Source organism: Pristis pectinata, chromosome 11 (genome assembly GCF_009764475.1).
Source record: "Pristis pectinata isolate sPriPec2 chromosome 11, sPriPec2.1.pri, whole genome shotgun sequence".
Taxonomy (NCBI): domain Eukaryota; kingdom Metazoa; phylum Chordata; class Chondrichthyes; order Rhinopristiformes; family Pristidae; genus Pristis; species Pristis pectinata.
The window spans coordinates 87,313,343-87,332,590 of NC_067415.1; the positions used below are offsets into that span (position 1 = coordinate 87,313,343).

The 19,248-nt window shown below is 51.8% G+C and overlaps 2 protein-coding genes and 1 pseudogene across 2 annotated transcripts in view; 1 reads left to right on the plus strand and 2 right to left on the minus strand.

Moving 5' to 3' along the window:
• The window catches only part of LOC127575862 (collagen alpha-1(IV) chain-like), a 118,164-nt gene extending 107,356 nt beyond the window's left edge, over positions 1-10,808 (minus strand). Inside the window, exon 1 of the mRNA XM_052026061.1 lies at positions 10,557-10,808. Coding sequence (XP_051882021.1) covers positions 10,557-10,628 — 72 coding nt within the window. The 5' untranslated portion in view covers positions 10,629-10,808. The remainder of the gene's footprint in view (positions 1-10,556) is intronic.
• A 457-nt stretch (positions 10,809-11,265) lies between these two features.
• LOC127575861 (collagen alpha-2(IV) chain-like) overlaps positions 11,266-19,248 on the plus strand; it is a 110,027-nt gene continuing 102,044 nt past the window's right edge. Inside the window, exon 1 of the mRNA XM_052026060.1 lies at positions 11,266-11,470. The gene's annotated coding sequence lies outside the window, so the exon portion shown is untranslated. The remainder of the gene's footprint in view (positions 11,471-19,248) is intronic.
• On the minus strand, positions 12,674-12,774 carry LOC127576318 (uncharacterized; annotated as a pseudogene).

Here is a 19,248-nt window from a genome sequence, read left to right on the forward strand (position 1 = left end):
AACAGCAAGCCTGGGGATACAAGTACATAGTTCTCTGAAACACAGGTAGAAAATGGTGAAGGAGGCAAATGGTATGCTTGCCTTCTTTGAGTGAGGCATTGAGTATAGGAGTTGGAATGTCATGTTACAGTTGTACAAAAGGTTGGTTAGGCTGCACCTGGAGTACTGAGTGCAATTCTGGTTGCCTTACTATAGGAAGGATGTGATTAAGCCAGAGTGGGTCCAGTAAATATTTACAGGAATGTTGCTGGGACTGGTGCACTGGGACAGGCTGAGACTGTTTTCCCTGCAGCAAAGGAGGCTGAGGGGTAATTTTTATAAAATCATGAGTGGTGTGGATAATCACAGCCTTTCTCCCAGGGCAGGGGAGTCTAAAACCAGAGGATTTAAGAGAGAGGAGATATTTAAAAAGGATCTGAGGGGCAACTTTTCCACACAGAGAGTGGTGGGTATATGAAACGAGCTGCCAAAGGAGATTGTAGAGGTGGGTCCAATCACAATATTTAAAAGACATCTGGACAGGTACGTGGTTAGGAAAGGTTTAGAGGGATATGGGCCAAATGCAGGCAAGTGGGGTTAGTATGGATGAGTTGGGCTGAAGGGCCTGTTTCCGTACTGTGTAACTCTATGAATCTATAAGGGGTTTAGAGCACTTCATTAAACATGTAATCTCACCAATATCCGCCTTCCAGTGGCTGTGAGGCTTTGGAAGACAGAGGAACTACAGCTGAAGAGCCTGGTACTTGTTCCAAGAACAACACTGAAGGGCAGAGGGTCACCAGGCCTGAAGAGCCCGCCAGCAAGGGCTGATTTATGATCCATGCATGAGGACATCTGATAACTGACTGAGTGACAGACGGGCCATCACTCAGGTCGCTGGGCCTCGGGAAAGGGTGAAATATTCAAGATGTGAAGCATTACCATCAGGAATCCATCTCACAAAATCTCACCTCAAGACCGTCCACTAAAATTAATGGATGGAAAATGAGCTACCACTGCCTGAACGCACTTCCCAGTGGGCAAAGCTCAGGAACATTCACTCGAATATATTCCAGTTGTTCTACTAATTAACCAAGAGTCTGGTGGAGGCGTGGTTTAACCCTGTGAAGACTGGTGTTTGTACTCTCTGACAGTGGGGTCCTCATGAAGGTTGTTTCCACTGGTAGGTGAGACTACAAATAGGGGACATAGCCTCAAAATTTGGGGGAGTAGATGAGGAGAATTCTCTGCCCAGGGAAGAAGTAGAGTCTACCTCATTAAATATAGTTAAGACACAGTTAGATAGATTTTCACATGGTAAGGGAACCAAGGGTTATGGGGAAAAGGCAGGTAGGTGGATCTGAGTCCACGGCCAGATCAGCCATGATCTTATTGAATGGCAGAGCAGGCTCGATGGTCCAGATGGTCTACTCCTGCTCCTATTTCTGGTTCTTATGAAAGTTCCCAGTGATGACTTGGGCTGGCATTGACCACCGGCCCTGGACCAGGACCAGACTGAGTCAGCATTCATAAAAGTCCAGCCAGCTAAAGCCTGGCCACCAAACCCAGATCTGGACCCAGTCCTAATGGGTTGGATACATCATCTGATAAAGCAGTTGGGTTTGGGTGAGGCTGTGTTCTGCCCTGGTCTGGCTCAGTGCTCCATCCAGGTCAAGATGACATGATTAATTTAGGTGGGATTGAGGAAGAAGGGGAATGGGAGGCCAGGGCAACAAATACTGAGCGTTGTGCCATGGGTTCAGAAGCCATTACAAAACAGGAAATGGAACGTGCTGAACCTGTATTGACCTGATCCACTCAGGGACTGTGTACAGGTCTGGTCCCCTCATTATAAGGGAGGATTATAAAAACTCCTGAGCGATGTAACCCACCGCATCCAGAGATTGTGGTATTTACGGTGGTGATGTTTGGATTACAAGTCATCGGACACAGCTGGGCTCAAGGTGGATTGGTTGGATTAGTTCAGGTTTTAATGTTATATCCAAGTGGAATGGATGTGCCAGGTCAGATACAAAATGCTTGGACTGGCATCGATGTCAGAGAGAGAATGCCAGGTCATTGGTAGTGTGGGGAGCAGGAACGTGGTGATGCCCGGAGGGTTTACTGTATAACAAACAGCTGCTGCAGTGAGACTGAGGGGCTTCTGCTGCAAGGGCACCAATGAGGAGTGGATCTGGCTTAACTCAGAATCCAGGCAATGAGATAAAATCCTGTCCTGGGCAGGTGAGGATCTGATATTCTGGAAATAAAATTTCATCTCATAATGGGTGGCCATGAACTCCCTGGCTAGTTATCTGGCCTCTTATGTGAAAACAGGCTGCACCAGTGGCTCTACTTCGTTATGAGCTTGAGGAGATTTGGTAGGTCACCAAAGACTCTTGCAAATTTCTACAGATGTACGGTGGAGACCATTCTGACTGGTTGCATCACCGCCTGGTATGGAGGCTCCAATATGCAGGATCAATAGGGGCTGCAGAGGGTCGTAGACTCAGCCAGCTCCATCATGGGCACAACCCTCCCCACCATTAAGGACATCTTCAAGAGACAATGGCATCGATCACCAAGGACCCTCACCACCCAGGACATGCCCTCTTCTCATTACAACCATCGGGGAGGAGGTACAGGAGCCTGAAGTCCCACACACATTTCAGGAACAGCTTCTTCCCTTCCACCATCAGATTTCTGGACAGTCCATGAAACCAATGAACACCACCTCATTATTCCTCTTTTGCACTATTTATTTTGTAACCTCTAGTAATTTTTGTCTTTGCACTGTACGGCTGCTGCAAGACAACAAATTTCACAACATACATCAGTGATAATAAACCTGATTCTGTTTCTGATTCTGTCTGAATTGGTGGCTTCAGAGGGCAGCTCAGCACCAGCTCTGTGGACAACAGTAGATGCTGTATCTGCCAGACACCCACAGTCCAGGAATGAATATAATAAAGGGATGACACACCAAGCAATGGAGGAAGTCAGTGGGGCAGGCAGCATTCGTGGAAGGAAATGGAGAGTTATCATTTCGGGTCGAGATCTGGACTCGACTGTCCATTTCCCTCCATAGATGCTGCCCGACCTGCTGAGTTCCTCCAGCATTTTGTGTGTTGCTTCAGATTCCAGCATCTGCAGTCTCTTGTCTCTACAATATAGGGGTGGACAACCTTATCCCCTACACCGATTCCTGCTCCAAGTCCTACAGTAATCATCCATAGACAACAAGCACAAACTCTGACCATCCATAGGCTTTAACATCAGTGCCCCAGGCAGTCTCTGAGACATCCTTTGGGGACCCAGTGAATCCTCAAAGCCAATTCATGCTAAATCCGCCTTGCCTGGGTTTGCAGAGACCCATCATTGTTTCACAGAGGATCAGCCGTTTACACAACAGATTGGTGCCACTGTGAAAATGACAGACAATTAAATCTCAGATAAATAGATGACAAGCAAATGTAAAGCAGTTTAAGGAGCCCCAAGGCACATCAGGGAGAAAGGTTACATTTGAAGTTAGGTATTTAGGCAATGCTGGGAATGCAGCAGCCACTCTGTGTGTTCACTGCCCACTTGTTACACATTGCATCTTGTACACGGAGGCATCAGTCACTCTGGAAATTCTCGGGATGCCTAGATCAGTGCCCCGATCTCCAATTTGTGCACATAATCCAAGTTAAACCAACTCCAAACATTTCCATGGCACAGAAACAGGCCATTCGGCCACTCTGCCCCATACCAGCCTCCTCCCACCCACCTCCATCTCCACCCTCACCCTCCCTTATCCAGTTTAACCCTGTTTCTTCTCCTCACCCTGCACTCACCACCCCTCCTCCACTCACTGTGGTGCACATCTCACCGTAACCACAGGACAACACAGAGCTAACAGGAGGCCATTCGGCCCCTTCAGTTTGTTCCATCTTTGGATCTGTTCAATGACAGCCCAAAAGCCCCTCAATCCCAGCCATGGACACACTCAGTGACAGACCCCCACCGCCTCTGGGGGAGAGGGTTCTGAACATTCTCTACCTCTGGCTATCAGGCTTCTCACCTCCACCCCAAGTTTTCAATTCCTTATCCTGAGACTTACCTCCAGCCCAAGGAAACAGCGTTGAAAGCCCTCCCATCCAATCCTCTCAGAACCGGTGTTCCAGTGAGATCACTGCCAACGAGATCTAACCCCCAGCCAAGATCAGCCAGTCTCACTCATTCTCTGAGGACAGGTCCCACCCCAGGAATCAATCAATCTGCAGATCAACACTACATGGACCAAGGCAGGCTTACCCTCCCAGTGCTTCCAGCAGAGCTCCTTCCCACCTCATCCATCTTCCTTACTCCAGTCCTCCACCCTCCTCTCACTGGGAAGGGAGACTGCTCCAAATTCACCATTGGTTACTATTGATTATTAAATGAGTCTTTATACTGGATCCATCCACCAGGGATTGACATTAACGAAGCATCATACTGTGGGAGGGGTGGTACCGAGGGAGTCTCGCACTGTGGGAGGAGTGGTACTGAGGGAGTGTCGCACTGTGGGAGGGGTGGTACTGAGGAAGTGTTGCACTGTGGGAGGAGTGGTACTGAGGGAGTGTCGCACTGTGGGAGGGGTGGTACTGAGGAAGTGTTGCACTGTGGGAGGAGTGGTACTGAGGGAGTGTCGCACTGTGGGAGGGGTGGTACTGAGGTAGTGTCGCACTGTGGGAGGGGCAGTACCGACACGGCGGCGGGCGGCCGAGGGTATCGGCAGGCCGGCCTGCCTGTCCGTCTTCCGCGCTTACGTGCGCGCGCGGGTGCGTTTAGAGAGGGAGCACGTGGTTTCCGCGGGCACCCTAGCTGAGTTCCGCGCTCAGTGGGCCCCTCAGGGGATCGCATGTGTCGTGGACGGTACGAACACGATTCTTATTTGAAGTGTCGCGTGTCGCGTTGATGGGTGTAGCGTCGCGTGTGTGTTTCGTTAGTATTAGTTTGCATTCTCTGCCGTAGTATGTCGTTGCGTAGTTTCTTCTTTTCTGTATTAGATGTAGTGTATTGACACTGGTTGTCTTTTGTAGTGCTTTTAGAGAATAAACGTTTATTATTAAAAAAAGGGGCAGTACCGAGGGAGGGTCACACAGTGGGAGGGGCGGTACTGATGCGGAGTGCGCGGACGATCTCCTGGTGGGTCTTCTGCTGGGCCTGGCCAAGTTGGCCATCCACGGGACGAGGCGGCGGGCGGTCAAGGGTTCCGACAGGTCCGCCTGCCTGCCCATCTTCCGTGCTTATGTGCGCGCATGGGTGTCTTTGGAAAGGGAGCACGCAGTCTCCGCGGGTACCCTGGCTGAGTTCCGTGCTCAGTGGGCCCCTCAGGGGATCGCTTGTGTTGTGGACAGCTCCAATGCGATTTTGATATGAAGTGTATGTTGCAGTGGTGGGCGTAGTGTTGCGTGTGTGTTTTGTGGGTATTAGTTTGCTTAGTTGTTTCTTTCTGTATTAGATGTACTGTATTTGATATTGGTTGTTTTTTTGTAGTGCTTTTAGCGAATAAACGTTTTGTAAAAAAAAGGGGCAGTACTGAGGGACTGCTGCTGGTCCAACCTATGAATATCAAAGGTTACATGGCTATTTGTGCAATTCTATTGGTCCTGGGTCCAATACTGAACCCATCCAGCTTGACCTGAGCCAGTTATTGTTTGACATAGTGATGTTGAGGGAGCTTGCTGTGCACTAAGACATATGGACAGCTTCCAGACTGCTCCCTTCAGTCTAGTTGAGCACAGCATGATGCAGTGGAGGTTGGCTGGGTGGGGGTGGGTTCCAGAACATGGGGGCAGATCCCTAGCATTCACCCAGCCATTCATGGCTGTCGTCAAGAAGCTTTCTTTCACTTACAGGGAGTGGGAGTCTGGAACTCTCAGCCCCAAAAACCTGCCGAGGGCACGAGTCAATTGAAAATTTCAGCACGGAGGTGACTGGGCTCTGACTGGATGATGGAGGGATGGGGAATTGAGGGGAGAAGTGGGGTTCAGGTGTGATGTAACTGAATGGAGGATGAGGCTAGAGGGGCTAAATGGCTTCCATGTGCATATGTATGTGTATGTGTGCATGCAGGTATATACATACGTATGTGTGTGTGCATGTGTATGTGTGCGTGCAGGTATATGCGTGTGTGTGTGTGTGTGCGCGCGTATGTATATGTATGTGTGTGTGTGTGCATGTGTACACATAAATTTAAATTATCAGCATGTGGGGGGCTTGGAGCTGAGAGAAACGCCATTACGCTAGGAGCTGCTGGGCCATGGAACAGTTTAACCGGTTGAGTGCAAGGAGCAGAGGCAGTGTGACCTTATGGCAAAATGTGTAAATATTGGAACTCACAGAAGATCCAGGACGGTGGGGAGAAGACAAGGTAGTGGGAATAGTTGTGTATAATTTCTTAGCACTCTCCAAAGAAAAGATGGACATCTCCCATGCTGTACACTCCAAAGCCTCTTTGGTAAAAGTTGATGGAGAACTTTAGCCTGAAGTTTAAAGGTTGCACCTGTGGGCTCTGTCCAGTTCTTGGCTGAGGTCAGACATTAGTGAGTTCTGGGACTGGCTACAGGGACCAGCCCAGCTGAACACAGAGCGAGAGAGAGCGACGCAATGTTCAGGAAGGAAACATGGCCACTAATGGTGGAGCAATGGAACTCAGGGACTCAGAGGAGAGGGGTAAGGGGGCACAGATCATGAATCTGTATCATAAGCCTCACTGTGTGACCAGGATTACCAACTTCATCAGATGTTATTTTGGCTGCAATGGCCCACACCATTGGTCACAGCACATCCATCCCTACAGTCAGAGTGCAGACAGACCCTTTTCTACTCAATTGGCTGAATCTTAACAGAAAATAAAAAAAAACCTCTTCACTGATTTCAATATTTTTATGACCAATAATTGACAGTTCAATGAAGAAAACTTATTTAAGCTTCACTGAACTTGCTCCATGTAGCTGGTACTATTCAATATTGCTGGGAAAACAGACCCACTGATGTCCCCGGAAAAACTCTAGGACATTTCCCAGACCAGTGACGACCCCAAGTCCCTACAGCATGCAAGAAGTTGTACAAGTCTGCCCCACGCCTGCACCCAATCAACTGTGACAAATACTAATCAAAAATTAAACCAGCTGATTCGTCTAAACTTAGATAGGTTAGTGAAGTTACAAGGTACTAGGTAGGTCTGACCTGTTAACTCATGGGAGTAATTCTGTTCCAAATAACTCCACTGTCTACTAACATTACTGAAGCTGACTAATTGGCAGAGTGGTGCAGCTGGTCTCCAGCAACCAGGGTTTAATCCCAACCTCTGGTGCTGTCTGCGTGGAGTCTACACGTTCTCCCTGCAGTCCTAGGGTTTCCTCCAGGTGCTCTGGCTTCCTCTCCTCCCAAAATGTGTGGATTTGTAGGTTAATTGACTATTGTTGCCGATATTTGTAAATCCGTGGTAAAATCTGGTGGGCAGCTGATGGGAATGTGGGGAGAATAAAATGGGACTAGATTGGGATCAGTGTAAATGGGTGGTTGATGGACAACAGGGACTTAATGGGCTGAAGGACCTCTTCCTGTGCTGTATCTCTCAATGACTCTACCTGGCCATTATCATGTGGACATGTGGGAGCTTGCTGCCTACAAGCTTTCTGCCCCAATTCCCTGCAGTGCAACACATTTGTACTTCATTGTCTGAGGATCATTTTGGCAAAGGTATTGAGTAAAAGAGATGGTCCTTTGTCACCTTCTCCACAGGTCTTACCGTTGTAGCCCTCCTCCCCCGGCCCGTCCCCTCCTCTCCCCCGGCCCTCGGCTGATCTGACAGTGAGCAGGGAACCTCCAACTGCTGACAGCCACACCCCTGGCATTGACGGCATGAGGTCAAGGTGTGGGGGCTGGGTTATGGGATGGGCAGAACTAGGGCCCAGTGATCTACAAACCAGGGGCAATTTACAGCAGTCAAGTAACCCCAGGAACACACACTTCTGGGATGTGAGAGGAATGGGAAGGGAGAGACATGTTGGATGAGGGTCTGCCCTTACAAACTTTCTCTTTATCCAATCAAAGCGACAGAACAAGGGAGAGGGAGGGTGGGGACAGACAGAGAGTGAAAGTGTAAGAAAGAGAAAACCAGAGAGATGAGACATGGAGAGGGGGAGGGGGGACTGTGGGAAGAGGAGAACCACTTGCTGAAATCTGTGAGCCACTCTGTTCACTGTTGACCCTGTTACAAAGGTGAGGGAATCTCAACATCTGTTGAGACGGTGAAAATAAATTAAAAACACAAGAAACTGGGACAAGGTTTCATGGGCACAGTCCCTGATACCAACTCTGGTCACTGGCCATGGCAACACATGTGAGCACTGGCTGTTCCAGTCCAGCGAGCGCTGCGCCCCGAGCACTGGCTGTTCCAGTGCCAGTGAGCTCCTGTCAGATCAGCCCATGAAACCCACTGCAGGGTCAGATAAACATGTTCTTGTTCCCAACCTCAGAATGTGGGATGGGGGTGTGTGGTTGGGCTGCGGTGGGGTAGGGGTGGGATGGTCTGGGGTTGGGTGGGGATGGGATGGTCTGGGGCTGGGGATGGTGTAGAGGTTGGTCTGGGTGGGGACAGTCTCTGAGATGGCCATTTCTGACCGTCCCTAAGCTCGGCTGCAGATGTGGGCATGGGTGGTGCCTCCCTGCAGTGAACAGCCCCGGCCTGCTTGGTCTCAGTGTTGGTGGGAAAGCTCCGGGACTATTCGATCCCTGGAAGCTGGCGAGGAAGAGACAGCCGGTCCCACCAGCTCATCGGTCTGTGGGCAGGGAGTGCATTCACCTTCCGGAGAATGGGCGCTCTGCCGGGGACTGGCCACCTCCTCGGTGGCCTTCCTCGGCTTCCCATCGGCTGGGGTAACAGGACTGGCGGATGGCTCGGGTCGAACGGCAGAAGTTGGACCTCGGACCTTTGTATTGGAGGTGGGAATCTCAGTGAGCGGGTTCACGGGTCTGTCGGCAGCCTGGCCGAGTCACCTCTCCATACCAACCCCCCACCCCCCCACCCCCCGCCCAGCGGCACAGCTTGGGAAAAGGACCCGTGTCCAACCGGAATAAAATCACTTCCCCGGGAAAGATCTCAGGGTGTGGTGGGGTCAGTGGTCACACCGGGGTCAGACAGGGTGTGGTGGGGTCAGTGGTCATTCACAAGTCTCCGATCTTAGGCTGTGGTTGGTTCAGGGGTCACAGGCATCGGGTCAGATCTCTGGGTAGGGTCACGGGCCACACAATTGGGGTCCAAACTCCGGCTGCGGTGGGGACTTTGGTCAGACAACAGGACGAGATCTCACGGTGGTGTGATCCGTTTAAACTGCGACCTTGGTGTGGTTAATGGTGTTCCGAGTGCGGTCCGACAGCGGCCAACGGAGAAATCGGTGGGCAACATCTGGGACAGAGGGGGTTGCAGGAGAGAATCATGCAGGTAGGTGGAGAGAAGCGGGAAGACTGATGGAGAGAACATAGAACGGGCCAGTAACTTGTCCTCATTCCGAGGGAGGCCCGGACCCAGCTTGTGTCCCCGGCTGGGCGAGGACCGTCCCTTACCGCACAGAGTGGGAGAACGTCTCACGTACCCTGGTTGGGGATTCCAGAGAAGAGGGGGATCTCCCCTCACACCAAGGTTCCAGACCGGCTTCTGGCGTTAGAGTGAGTGACGAGGGAGAGGTGAGCGGCTTCTCTGGAGGAGAGGAGTCTGTGGTCACACTTCCAGCAGCGATGGTCAAAGAACCGCTCCTGCCCAGCTCCGCCTGCCCGCCCGTCCGTGATTAGGGCGGAGGCTGGTTGACGGAGCCAACCCCATCCTGCGCCCGATTCGGTGGGAATACGGACCACAAGCAGCGGAAAGACCCAGCCTAGAGCATTGGACCGGAAACCTCCCGGCACCCTGCAGGACATGCGGCTGGGGCGAGGGGAAACTCCCCAGGTGATGCAACCAACTCTGGAAGACAATGCTGTCCGACTGCCCCCCGCCCAGAGCCGTCACACCCGCCCCCTCCCACACAGCCCAGAGCCTCTCCCTCAATTCAGAACCCCACCACAATCAACTTGGAAACCGCTTGCCGAGAGCGCACCAGCGGATCATCCATCACAAAGGGCCACAGGCTCAAAGCAGAAGCGGGTTAATTCTGCCCCACCCCACCCCCCGCCAGCAGCACAAGGTCACAGCCCTCGCCCCACGACTGCACCCACGCACTCACACCAATACGGTTCACAACCGCACAACGTCTCCCACCACCCAGAGCACTGCTCCAGGACTTGGAGAGTGTCGCTTGTCCCGGAGCAGCTACATCCTCGCCGGGACCGTCACCGGCCCGGGACTGTGTGTGTGTGTCCGTCACCGTGTGTTGCGTGTCATTGTTGCACGCGGGTGGTCAGGTCTCACCACAATCACCGTCTTTCCTCAAACACACTCGGGCCGGAGTTCCCTAAAGTCACGGGGTCCGGCCCCGTCCCCGATTCCAGCCCCACCAACACACCGACCAACACTCGCACTCCCCAGTATAACTTCAATCCGTGTTACTCACCGCTGCCTCCGAGCTCTGAGTCCGAGCCAGGAGCAGGACGGCCGGGAACAGCCAGCGCACCAGGCGGGACATCAGCCGGACTCTCCCGGACTCTGCACCTCCCGGTGCCAGAACCAGGCGGGGAGCAGCGGGTGTCGATTCGCCCCGCTGCCCGGGGCGCGGGGGCTTCGCTCTGCAGTTGTAGACGAACGCTCCGTCAGTGCGTCTGAACACAGATTGCCAGATGTGGGAATCGCGCTCTGTTTCCAGTTAACTCGCTCCTCCCACCCCACTGACGTTTAACCCCTGCTGCTCCTCCCAACGCCCACGGTGGGGACAGGGGCTTCACCAAGACTTTAGGACCCCCTAGCAACGAGGGAATTTGTACAGAGGTCTGCAACTTTCCCCAGTGTCAGTGCTGGGCTGTAGCCCCAGCGCGACTGCAGGTTGTTGGACGGTTGGACGGTGACACAATCTCAGTCCGTGATCAACCACAAGATTCGCAGCCCTTGGTGGACCTCCCAGGTAAAGACAGCGGTGGTCTGTGCTTTGTGTCAGGGGCAGGGGGCGTCTGTCTGAGCTGAGTGCTCCCGCACCTGGTGGCAGGTAGAAGCCCCTGTCCCCACTGTGGGCGTTGGGAGGAGCAGCAGGGGTTAAACGTCAGTGGGGTGGGAGGAGCGAGTTAACTGGGAACAGAGCGCGATTCCCACATCTGGCAATCTGTGTTCAGACGCACTGACGGAGCGTTCGTCTACAACTGCAGAGCGAAGCCCCCGCGCCCCGGGCAGCGGGGAGAAACGACACCCGCTGCTCCCCGCTTGGTTCTGGCACCGGGAGGTGCAGAGTCCGGGAGAGTCCGGCTGATGTCCCGCCTGGTGCGCTGGCTGTTCCCGGCCGTCCTGCTCCTGGCTCGGACTCAGAGCTCGGAGGCAGCGGTGAGTAATACGGACTGAAGTTATACTGGGGAGTGCGAGTGTTGGTCGGTGTGTTGGTGGGGCTGGAATCGGGGACGGGGCCGGACCCCGTGACTTTAGGGAACTCCGGCCCGAGTGTGTTTGAGGAAACCCGGTGATTGTGGTGAGACCTGACCACCTGTGGCGAGGATGTAGCGGCTCCGGGACAAGCGACACTCTCCAAGTCCTGGAGCAGTGCTCTGGGTGGTGGGAGATGTTGTGCGGTTGTGAGCCGTGTTGGTGTGAGTGAGCGGGTGCAGTTGTGGGGCGAGGACTGTGACGCTGGTGCGGGGGTGGGGACGGGTGAGCGGGGATGGAGGTGGGTAACACTGAGTGTGGGCTGTGTGTCTAGCCTGTAAACCGTTGCCCTGAACCCCCGCTTGTGGCCGGGAGGTCCCCGATGGCGGGACAGCGGAGCTCGGGTGACATTCCCGGCCCATTCCCGCGGGATGCGAATGCCCAGCGGGCGGGATTGTTCCAGGTCCTGTGATCAGTAACGGGGGCGTTTGTCACAATTTATCTCATTTGTTTCAATGCCAAAAGGGAAGGGAAAGAGTGGCGAGAACTCGCGGTGATTGTCCTCTGTCACACCTTCACCAAGGTGCTTGAGAAGCTGAACTTCCTGAATCACTGCTGCGGCGTTTTGGCCGGTGTCACACTGGGGCGTGAACGGGACGCGGCCTCGCAGGTCCTGCCCAGCGGGTCATTGCCACCACCCAGTATTAGACCAGCTGATGAGAATTCCCAGCGTCCGTGGGGGAACCGGGTACGATGAGGGAGCGGGGATTCCTCACTCATTGTCCGCTCCTTCAGCCCCGATCCCCGCCGGGTGGGTGGTTCGGGGGGGGGGGGGGGAAGGATCTGAGAGAGATGCTTCCCCTGATTATAAGATTTCTTTATTAGTCACATGTACATCGAAGCCACAGTGAAATGCATCTTTTTGCGTAGTGATTGGGGGGGGGGGGCAGCCCGCAAGTGTCGCCACGCTTCGGGCGCCAACATAGCGCGCCCACAACCTCCTAACCTGTATGTCTTTGGAATGTGGGAGGAAACTGCAGCACCCGGAGGAAACCCACGCAGACACAGGGAGAACGTACAAACTCCTAACAGACAGCGGCCGGAATTGAACCCCGGTCGCTGGCGCTGTAAAGCATTATGCTAACCACTATGTCACCATGCCTGCCCTAAAATATGGAACGCTTCACGAATTTGCGTGTCATCCTTGCGCAGGGGCCATGCTAATCTTCTCCAGTTTTAGTATATGAGCAGGCATGAGTGGATTCCACTCGGGTAGGGTGGGACCAAGATAACTCAAAGGGCTCCATCTTCCTGTGCACTCAAGGTCACCATTCCCCCTCCCCCTCCCAGATTCCTGCCTCCACAGATCTCCCCCCTCCCCACTCTCCTCACTGTCCAACAGGCCCATTTCTGAGGTATGATGACCTTCCTGTGACCTCCCACTCCATCTGCCTCACGGATGACAGTCACACATAGGACAGTACAGCACAGGAACAGGCCCTTCAGCCCACCATTGCAGTGCTGGCCATGATGCCACCCTAGGATAACCCCACCTGCCTGCACGTGATCCATACCCCTCCATCCTCTGCCTCTTCATGTGTCTGTCTAACGGCCTCTTAAACATTGCTGTTGTATCTGCTTCCCCACTCTGTCTAAAAAAAACTTGCCTCCTAAATCTCCTTTAAACTTTCCCCCTCACCTTAAATCTATGCCCGCTAGTATTTGACATTTCTACCCTGGGAAACAGATTCTGACTGCCTACTCTATCTGTGCCTCTCATAATTTTACAAACTTCCATCAGGTCTCCCCTCAGCCTCCACCGCTCCAGAGAAAACAACCCAAGTTTGTCCAACCTCTCCTTATAGCTCGTGCCCTCTAATTCAGGCAGCATCCTGGTGAACCTCTCCTGCACCCTCTCCAAAGCCTCCACATCCTTCCTTAGTCCCATGGGCTGTGTGTGGGACAGTGCCAGGGACTGAGGTTTGGGTGGGTGGGTGGGCTCACGATATTGGAGAGCTGATAGAAGCCCCCTCCTTTACCAGCATTACCAATCACACCCCCTTCCCCCTTTCCTGCTCAGGTTCGATTCGGCTCCTGCTCTCTGTCCGGGATGCACATTCTATAGCTCCAGGCTGTCTCATGACACAGGTCAGGGATCATTGAGGAACAAACCCATGTATGAATGAGCGGGTGCCATCTCCAAATCCCAGTGAAAGTCTGGTCACATGACGTTTTCCCAAGCATTGCCTGACCAGGTGACACTTCACCATGTGACGTGCTGCTCACACAATCATGAGAGTGATCATGCGACAATTCTGCTTTGAGTTGGTACTCCTGCCCCCCACCTTCCTCCTTTGTGGGTTTATCCAGCTTCCCTTAAGCTCTCAACCAGCAAGGCCAGTGTTTATTATCCATCCCTGATTGTCCCTCAAGGTGGTGCTGAGGCGTGGCCCTGAGCTTCTGTCACCCTTCTGCTGATCGTGTTGGGGCAGGAGTTCTGGGCTTTAGGCCCGGCGATGATGGACTGGCGATAAAGTTCCCCATCTGAATGGCACGTGACATTGAGGGGAGCCTGGAGCTGGTCGTTCTCCTGCACCTGCTGCCTATGTCCTTCTCTGTGACGGGTGTGGGAGGTACAGGCACCTCCACATCTGACCTTATGATGGGATGAAGCAGCTGAGGATGCTTGGGACCAGGGCACTGCCCTGAGGAGCTCCTGTGATGCTTTGGACCTCCAATAACCATCTTCCATTTTGCAGGCTACCACTCCAACCACTGGAGTGTTTTCTTCTCAATGCCTTCAGGTTTACCAGGGTTCCTTGATGCCACACTCGGTCAAGTGCTGTCTAGATGTTGAGGGCAGTCACTCTCGCCTCACCTCTGCAATTCAGCTTTTTGGTCCATGTTTGACCAAGGCTGTGATAAGGTTTGGAACAGAGTGGTCCTGGTGAAACCCAGACTGGGCATCAGTGAGCAGGTTATTGGGAGTGAGTGTTGCTTGATAGCTCTGAGGACAGCATCCATCACTTTACTGATAATTGAAAGTAGACTGATTGGACCAGATTGCGTTTCTGCTGCTTTTTGTGAACAGGCATACCTGGGCAATTTTCCACATTGCTGGGTGGATGCCAATGTTGTAACTGGACTGCAACAGCTTGGCTAGAGGCATAGCTAATTCTAGAGTGCAGGTCTTTAGTACCGATGTTGTCGGTTCTATTGTGTCTGCCGTGCCCACTGCTCTCAGTTGGTTATTGATATCACGCAGGCTGAATCAGATTGGATTCTGTGCTGTGGGGATCTCAGCAGGAAGCAGAAAGGTCTACTTGACGCGTCTGATGAATGTACTTGCCACTGTTGGTTCAGGATACAAAGACAGCAAACAATGGGTCTGTTTCCAGATATGACGACAGCAGCAGGGAACAGACTAATCACAGACTGGGTGTGCTTCTGGATTCTGCACTGTAACACAGATGTATGGTCATGGGGTTATACAGCATGGAAGCTGGCCTTTGGCCCAACATGTCCATGCTGACTGAGGTGCCTACCTGAACTAGTCCCATTTGCCCCTGTTTGGCCAATGACCCACTAAACCTTTCCTGTTATGTACCTGTCCAAACACTGTAATTGTACCCACCTCTACCACTTCCTCTGGCTGCTCGTTCCATATACCCACTACCCTCTGTATGAAAAAACTTGCCCCTCACCTTAAACCTATGCCCTCTAGTTTTAGACTCCCCTACCATGGGGAAAAGGCTTTGGCTATTCACCTTTTCTTTGGCCCTCATGATTTTACACACCCCTACAAGGGAAAACAGTCCCAGACTATCCAGTCTCTCATTATAACTCAAGCCCACCAGTCACGGCAACATGCTTGTGAATCTTTTATGCACCCTTTCTAGCTTAATCACGTCCTTCCTGTAGTGTGTTTACTCAGCTTCCCCTTAAACCCATCTCTGCTCCTCACTTTCTATTGTACGGTGACCAGAATTCATTCAATATTCCAGGTGTGCTCTCACCAACATCTTGTACAGCTGTAACATGATGTCCCAACTCCTGTACTCAATGCCCACCCCCCCCCCCCGAAGATGGCAAGCATGCCACACACCTTCTTCACCACCCTGGAGAGGCACCTGCGAAGGCGTGGGAAAGATTTACTAAGGTTTAAGCTGGAGGTTCTTGTATCAGGAAAGTTTGAACTGTCTGGGAGTCTTCTCTGGTGAAGAGAGGCTGTCAAAATCATGCAAGTGTTCAAAAGGATGGACCTGGGCAGAATGGTTCCAGTTGTGGGGAATTAAAAACTTGAGGACATCAGTTTTAGATGGTTGTCAATGTCCATGATGGGGAATTCTGGAGAACATCTTTCCCCAGTGAGGGGGAGGGGTGGAAGTGAGGAGCAGAGATGGGTGTGAGGGGAAGGTGAGAAAACACACAAAGAAGGGAGGCAGATCAAAAAGTAGAATAGAAGTAGGAGCAGGATGTTCTAGTTTGGTCAGTGCTCACTTTGCCTCAAGCACCCAAGGGAATGTTGGAAGATTACCACATGCAGCTGTTTATCTCTGTAGCCTCCCCCCAACCCCACCCCCTTAATGTCCCTCGTCAGGTTCAGGGATGTTGTCCAGTTCTAACACCTCAGTTTCTTCAGTGGTTTCTCTACTAACGACTTCAGATCCTCACCAGGCCCAAGTTGAACCCCAGGCTCCCTCCGTGCAGCTCTCACTGTTTTCTGTGTGGGACAGATACGATGCCTCAGCCACACCTTTGGTGTTGGTAATCCCTTCATATAGCTACACAAGCCTTATTTTATATTTTTGTTCATTTCTATCCTGTCTCCATCAACCTTTTGGCTTCTTGTTGCTTTCTGAAACTCTGCCAGCCTTCAGCTGACCATGCCCTTGGCAGCATTACAAAATGTTTTACTCAATCCAGTATTATCCTTATTCTCCTTCATCAGCCTGGGAGGATTACACTCCTTGTGCAGTTTTTAGTGTTCAGTGTGCTGACCATTTGCTGAGAATTTGCCTTTGTTTATCCTCTAATTTTTAAACTTGTTTTCTAATTTATTTTGTCAAGAAACCACTCGCACTTACATAATTGGCTTTACAATGAATTCAGAAACAAGTTTTTGTTTCTGAATACATTGCATCCCCTCGAATGCAAAATTCCTTCTACCATCATCACTCCTCCCTCGAGGATCCCTCATTGAGACCTGGATGAAGAGGCTGGAGTAAGGTCCAGGTACAGCATGGATAACTGCCTGGTGCAGCTTGGACTGAATGGCCTCATTCTGCACAGGGTGTCCGATGCTGTTACTTCAGTGCTTGAAATCTAAACCCATGTGTTGACTGAATCGCGGGTCAAGGCAGAGACATTTCTGAGTTCCGTTTGTACGTTGGTGTAGTGAGCTCTCTGCGGGTTCTAAGGGCCCAACAGAGACTCTGAGACCATTGAAAACGAAACATGGGGATAATGGTATCGACCCATTCTGAAATGCACAGCTGTTCGCTGATGCTCTGATGCTGCGCCGAGGGAGGGGCAGTACTGAGGGAGGATCACACTGTGGGAACAGCTGACAGATTCCTCCTCAGCACCCTGGAGTGCTTCCCTCCATGAACTGGTGCTCCGTCTCCTCCCCCTTCCTTCCCTTTCCTCCTTTGGCCTTATTTATTCACTGGTGACTTACTGACTGTGTTCCTCACTCTTGGATGCTGAACCACTCCCTCTTCTCCCTGCTTCCACACTCCCTTCCCCCTCTGCCTCCCTCCCTCCTCCGTAACTTGGTTCGCCAACAGCCCCTCAATGAGCTCTCTGGAGCCCACAGTGCCCACTGCCCATTTGTGCTGACGAAGCCTGCCTGTGGTGTATCACCAGCAGCATGAGTGAATGGGCAGAGAAACCGAACAAATTACCCTCACTCTCACTCCAGCCCTCACTCCCAAACACTATTGCAGATGTATCTAGTGCTTGAAGAATACAGAGTGTCTGGGCTGGGGGCAGTTCAGAGAAACACACAGGGTGTTGGAATGCTTGGAGAGAGGTTATGAAGGAGGCTGTGTTGGTGGCACACGTCAGGTGCATCCCCAATCCACCTTGGAACCAATTAATTACTTGTCAAGTGTGTGATATTTGGCAGGAGAGCCGGGAATTGATTTACACAAAGCAATAGTCAATATAATTGAGGGAGAGATGTTGTTTTGGGCATCAGGAAACTCCCCCCTGTCAGATCATCTGCACCCACCTGAGAGAGCAGAGGAAAGACTTGGCAGATCAGTCATCTGAGAGAGTGTGTCTCTGAAAGTGTAGAGCTCTCCCAATACTGCTCTGGAGTCTTTGTGTAGAATTTCTTTGCTGGGGTCTCTCGATTGAGCCTTATTTGAAACCTTTAGACTTGGAGGGAGTGACAGAGCCGATATTTACAGTTGAGAAGTTGGGGCTTCATCACTGAGTGCTCTATCAGGAAAATTGTACTGAGGGAGGGGAATGAACAGAATAATTCCATCGACAATTGGTGCCAAGTCCGGTTTTGTGGATCTTGGATCAGCTCCAGGTGACCCAAGGCAGTTGGTGAAATTACCCCATTAAAGCTCTTCCTAATTTTTGGCGTAGAACAATTTAGGCTTTGATGCAAAGTGAGTCTATGGGTTTAGCCATCCATGGTGAGATCCCAATGCGTGGAATTAATGAGTTACTTCCAGTCAAGGCGGGGGGGGGGGGGGGGGGGTGGTGGGTGGGTGTTGGTAAGTCCAACGTTTTCTGAAGATCACCTTCCATAATATGCTCTATGCAAAGGCACGCAGGGTCAGGGTTTGGAAATGCGAAAGCCACTCTCTGAAGCTTAAAAAGAAAAGTAGCTTGTGAGAGGATAGAATGTGATGTGGCCAAGGGCACGTCTCTGAGACCGGTGACAAATCGGTGACCTGAGCTCTGGGAGTCAATACCACTTGCCCAATAGGTAGGTGATATCAGACCAGGGGATCAGTGGAATCGAGGGGAAGCCATAGAATAAGTCAGATAGGAAACACGGGTGGAATTTTAATGCAGGGAGGAGGGAAGTTCTACACGTTCAGAATTGAGGATGGACGTGGAGGGGCTCTATAAATGTGGAGATATCCAAATATGGAGTTACAACTTTCAGATTTTAGAAGGTAGTAGGATTAATTCAGGGGGATGTGAAAAGGGACACACTCAAAGCCTGGTCTTTATAAGTCAATACACAACGTATACAAGCAAGGAAGTGATGCTGAATCTTCATAAATTCCTGGAGCAATTCTGGCTCATCACTTTGGAAAGAACCTCCCAGCCTCGGAGATGATGCATAGGAGGTTTACTGATCCCAGGGATGAGGGTTTTCAGTTCTGTGGGAAGTCTGGGGAAGCTGGGGCTGTTCTCGGAGTGGAGAAAGTTAAGAGGAGGTTTAATGGAAGTGTTCAAACTCAGGAAGAGTAAATAAGAAAGAACTGATCCTGGGACAGGAGGGTGGGTGAGCAGGGGACATGGAGTGAAGGGGGTCAGCAGAAGAACCAGAGGGGAGAGGAGGGTAGTGTTTTCACACAGCGAGTTGCTGTCTTCTGGGATGTGCTGCCTGAAAGGGTAGTGGGAGGGGATTCAATGGGAATGTTCCATTTGAATTGGAGGAATAGGGCAAAGGAGACAATTGCAGTTCTGTGGGCAAAGGGCAGGGAGAGTAGGGCTGGAGCAAGCATGATGGGCCAAATGGCCACCTTCTGTCCTGCACTGGAGGAGAC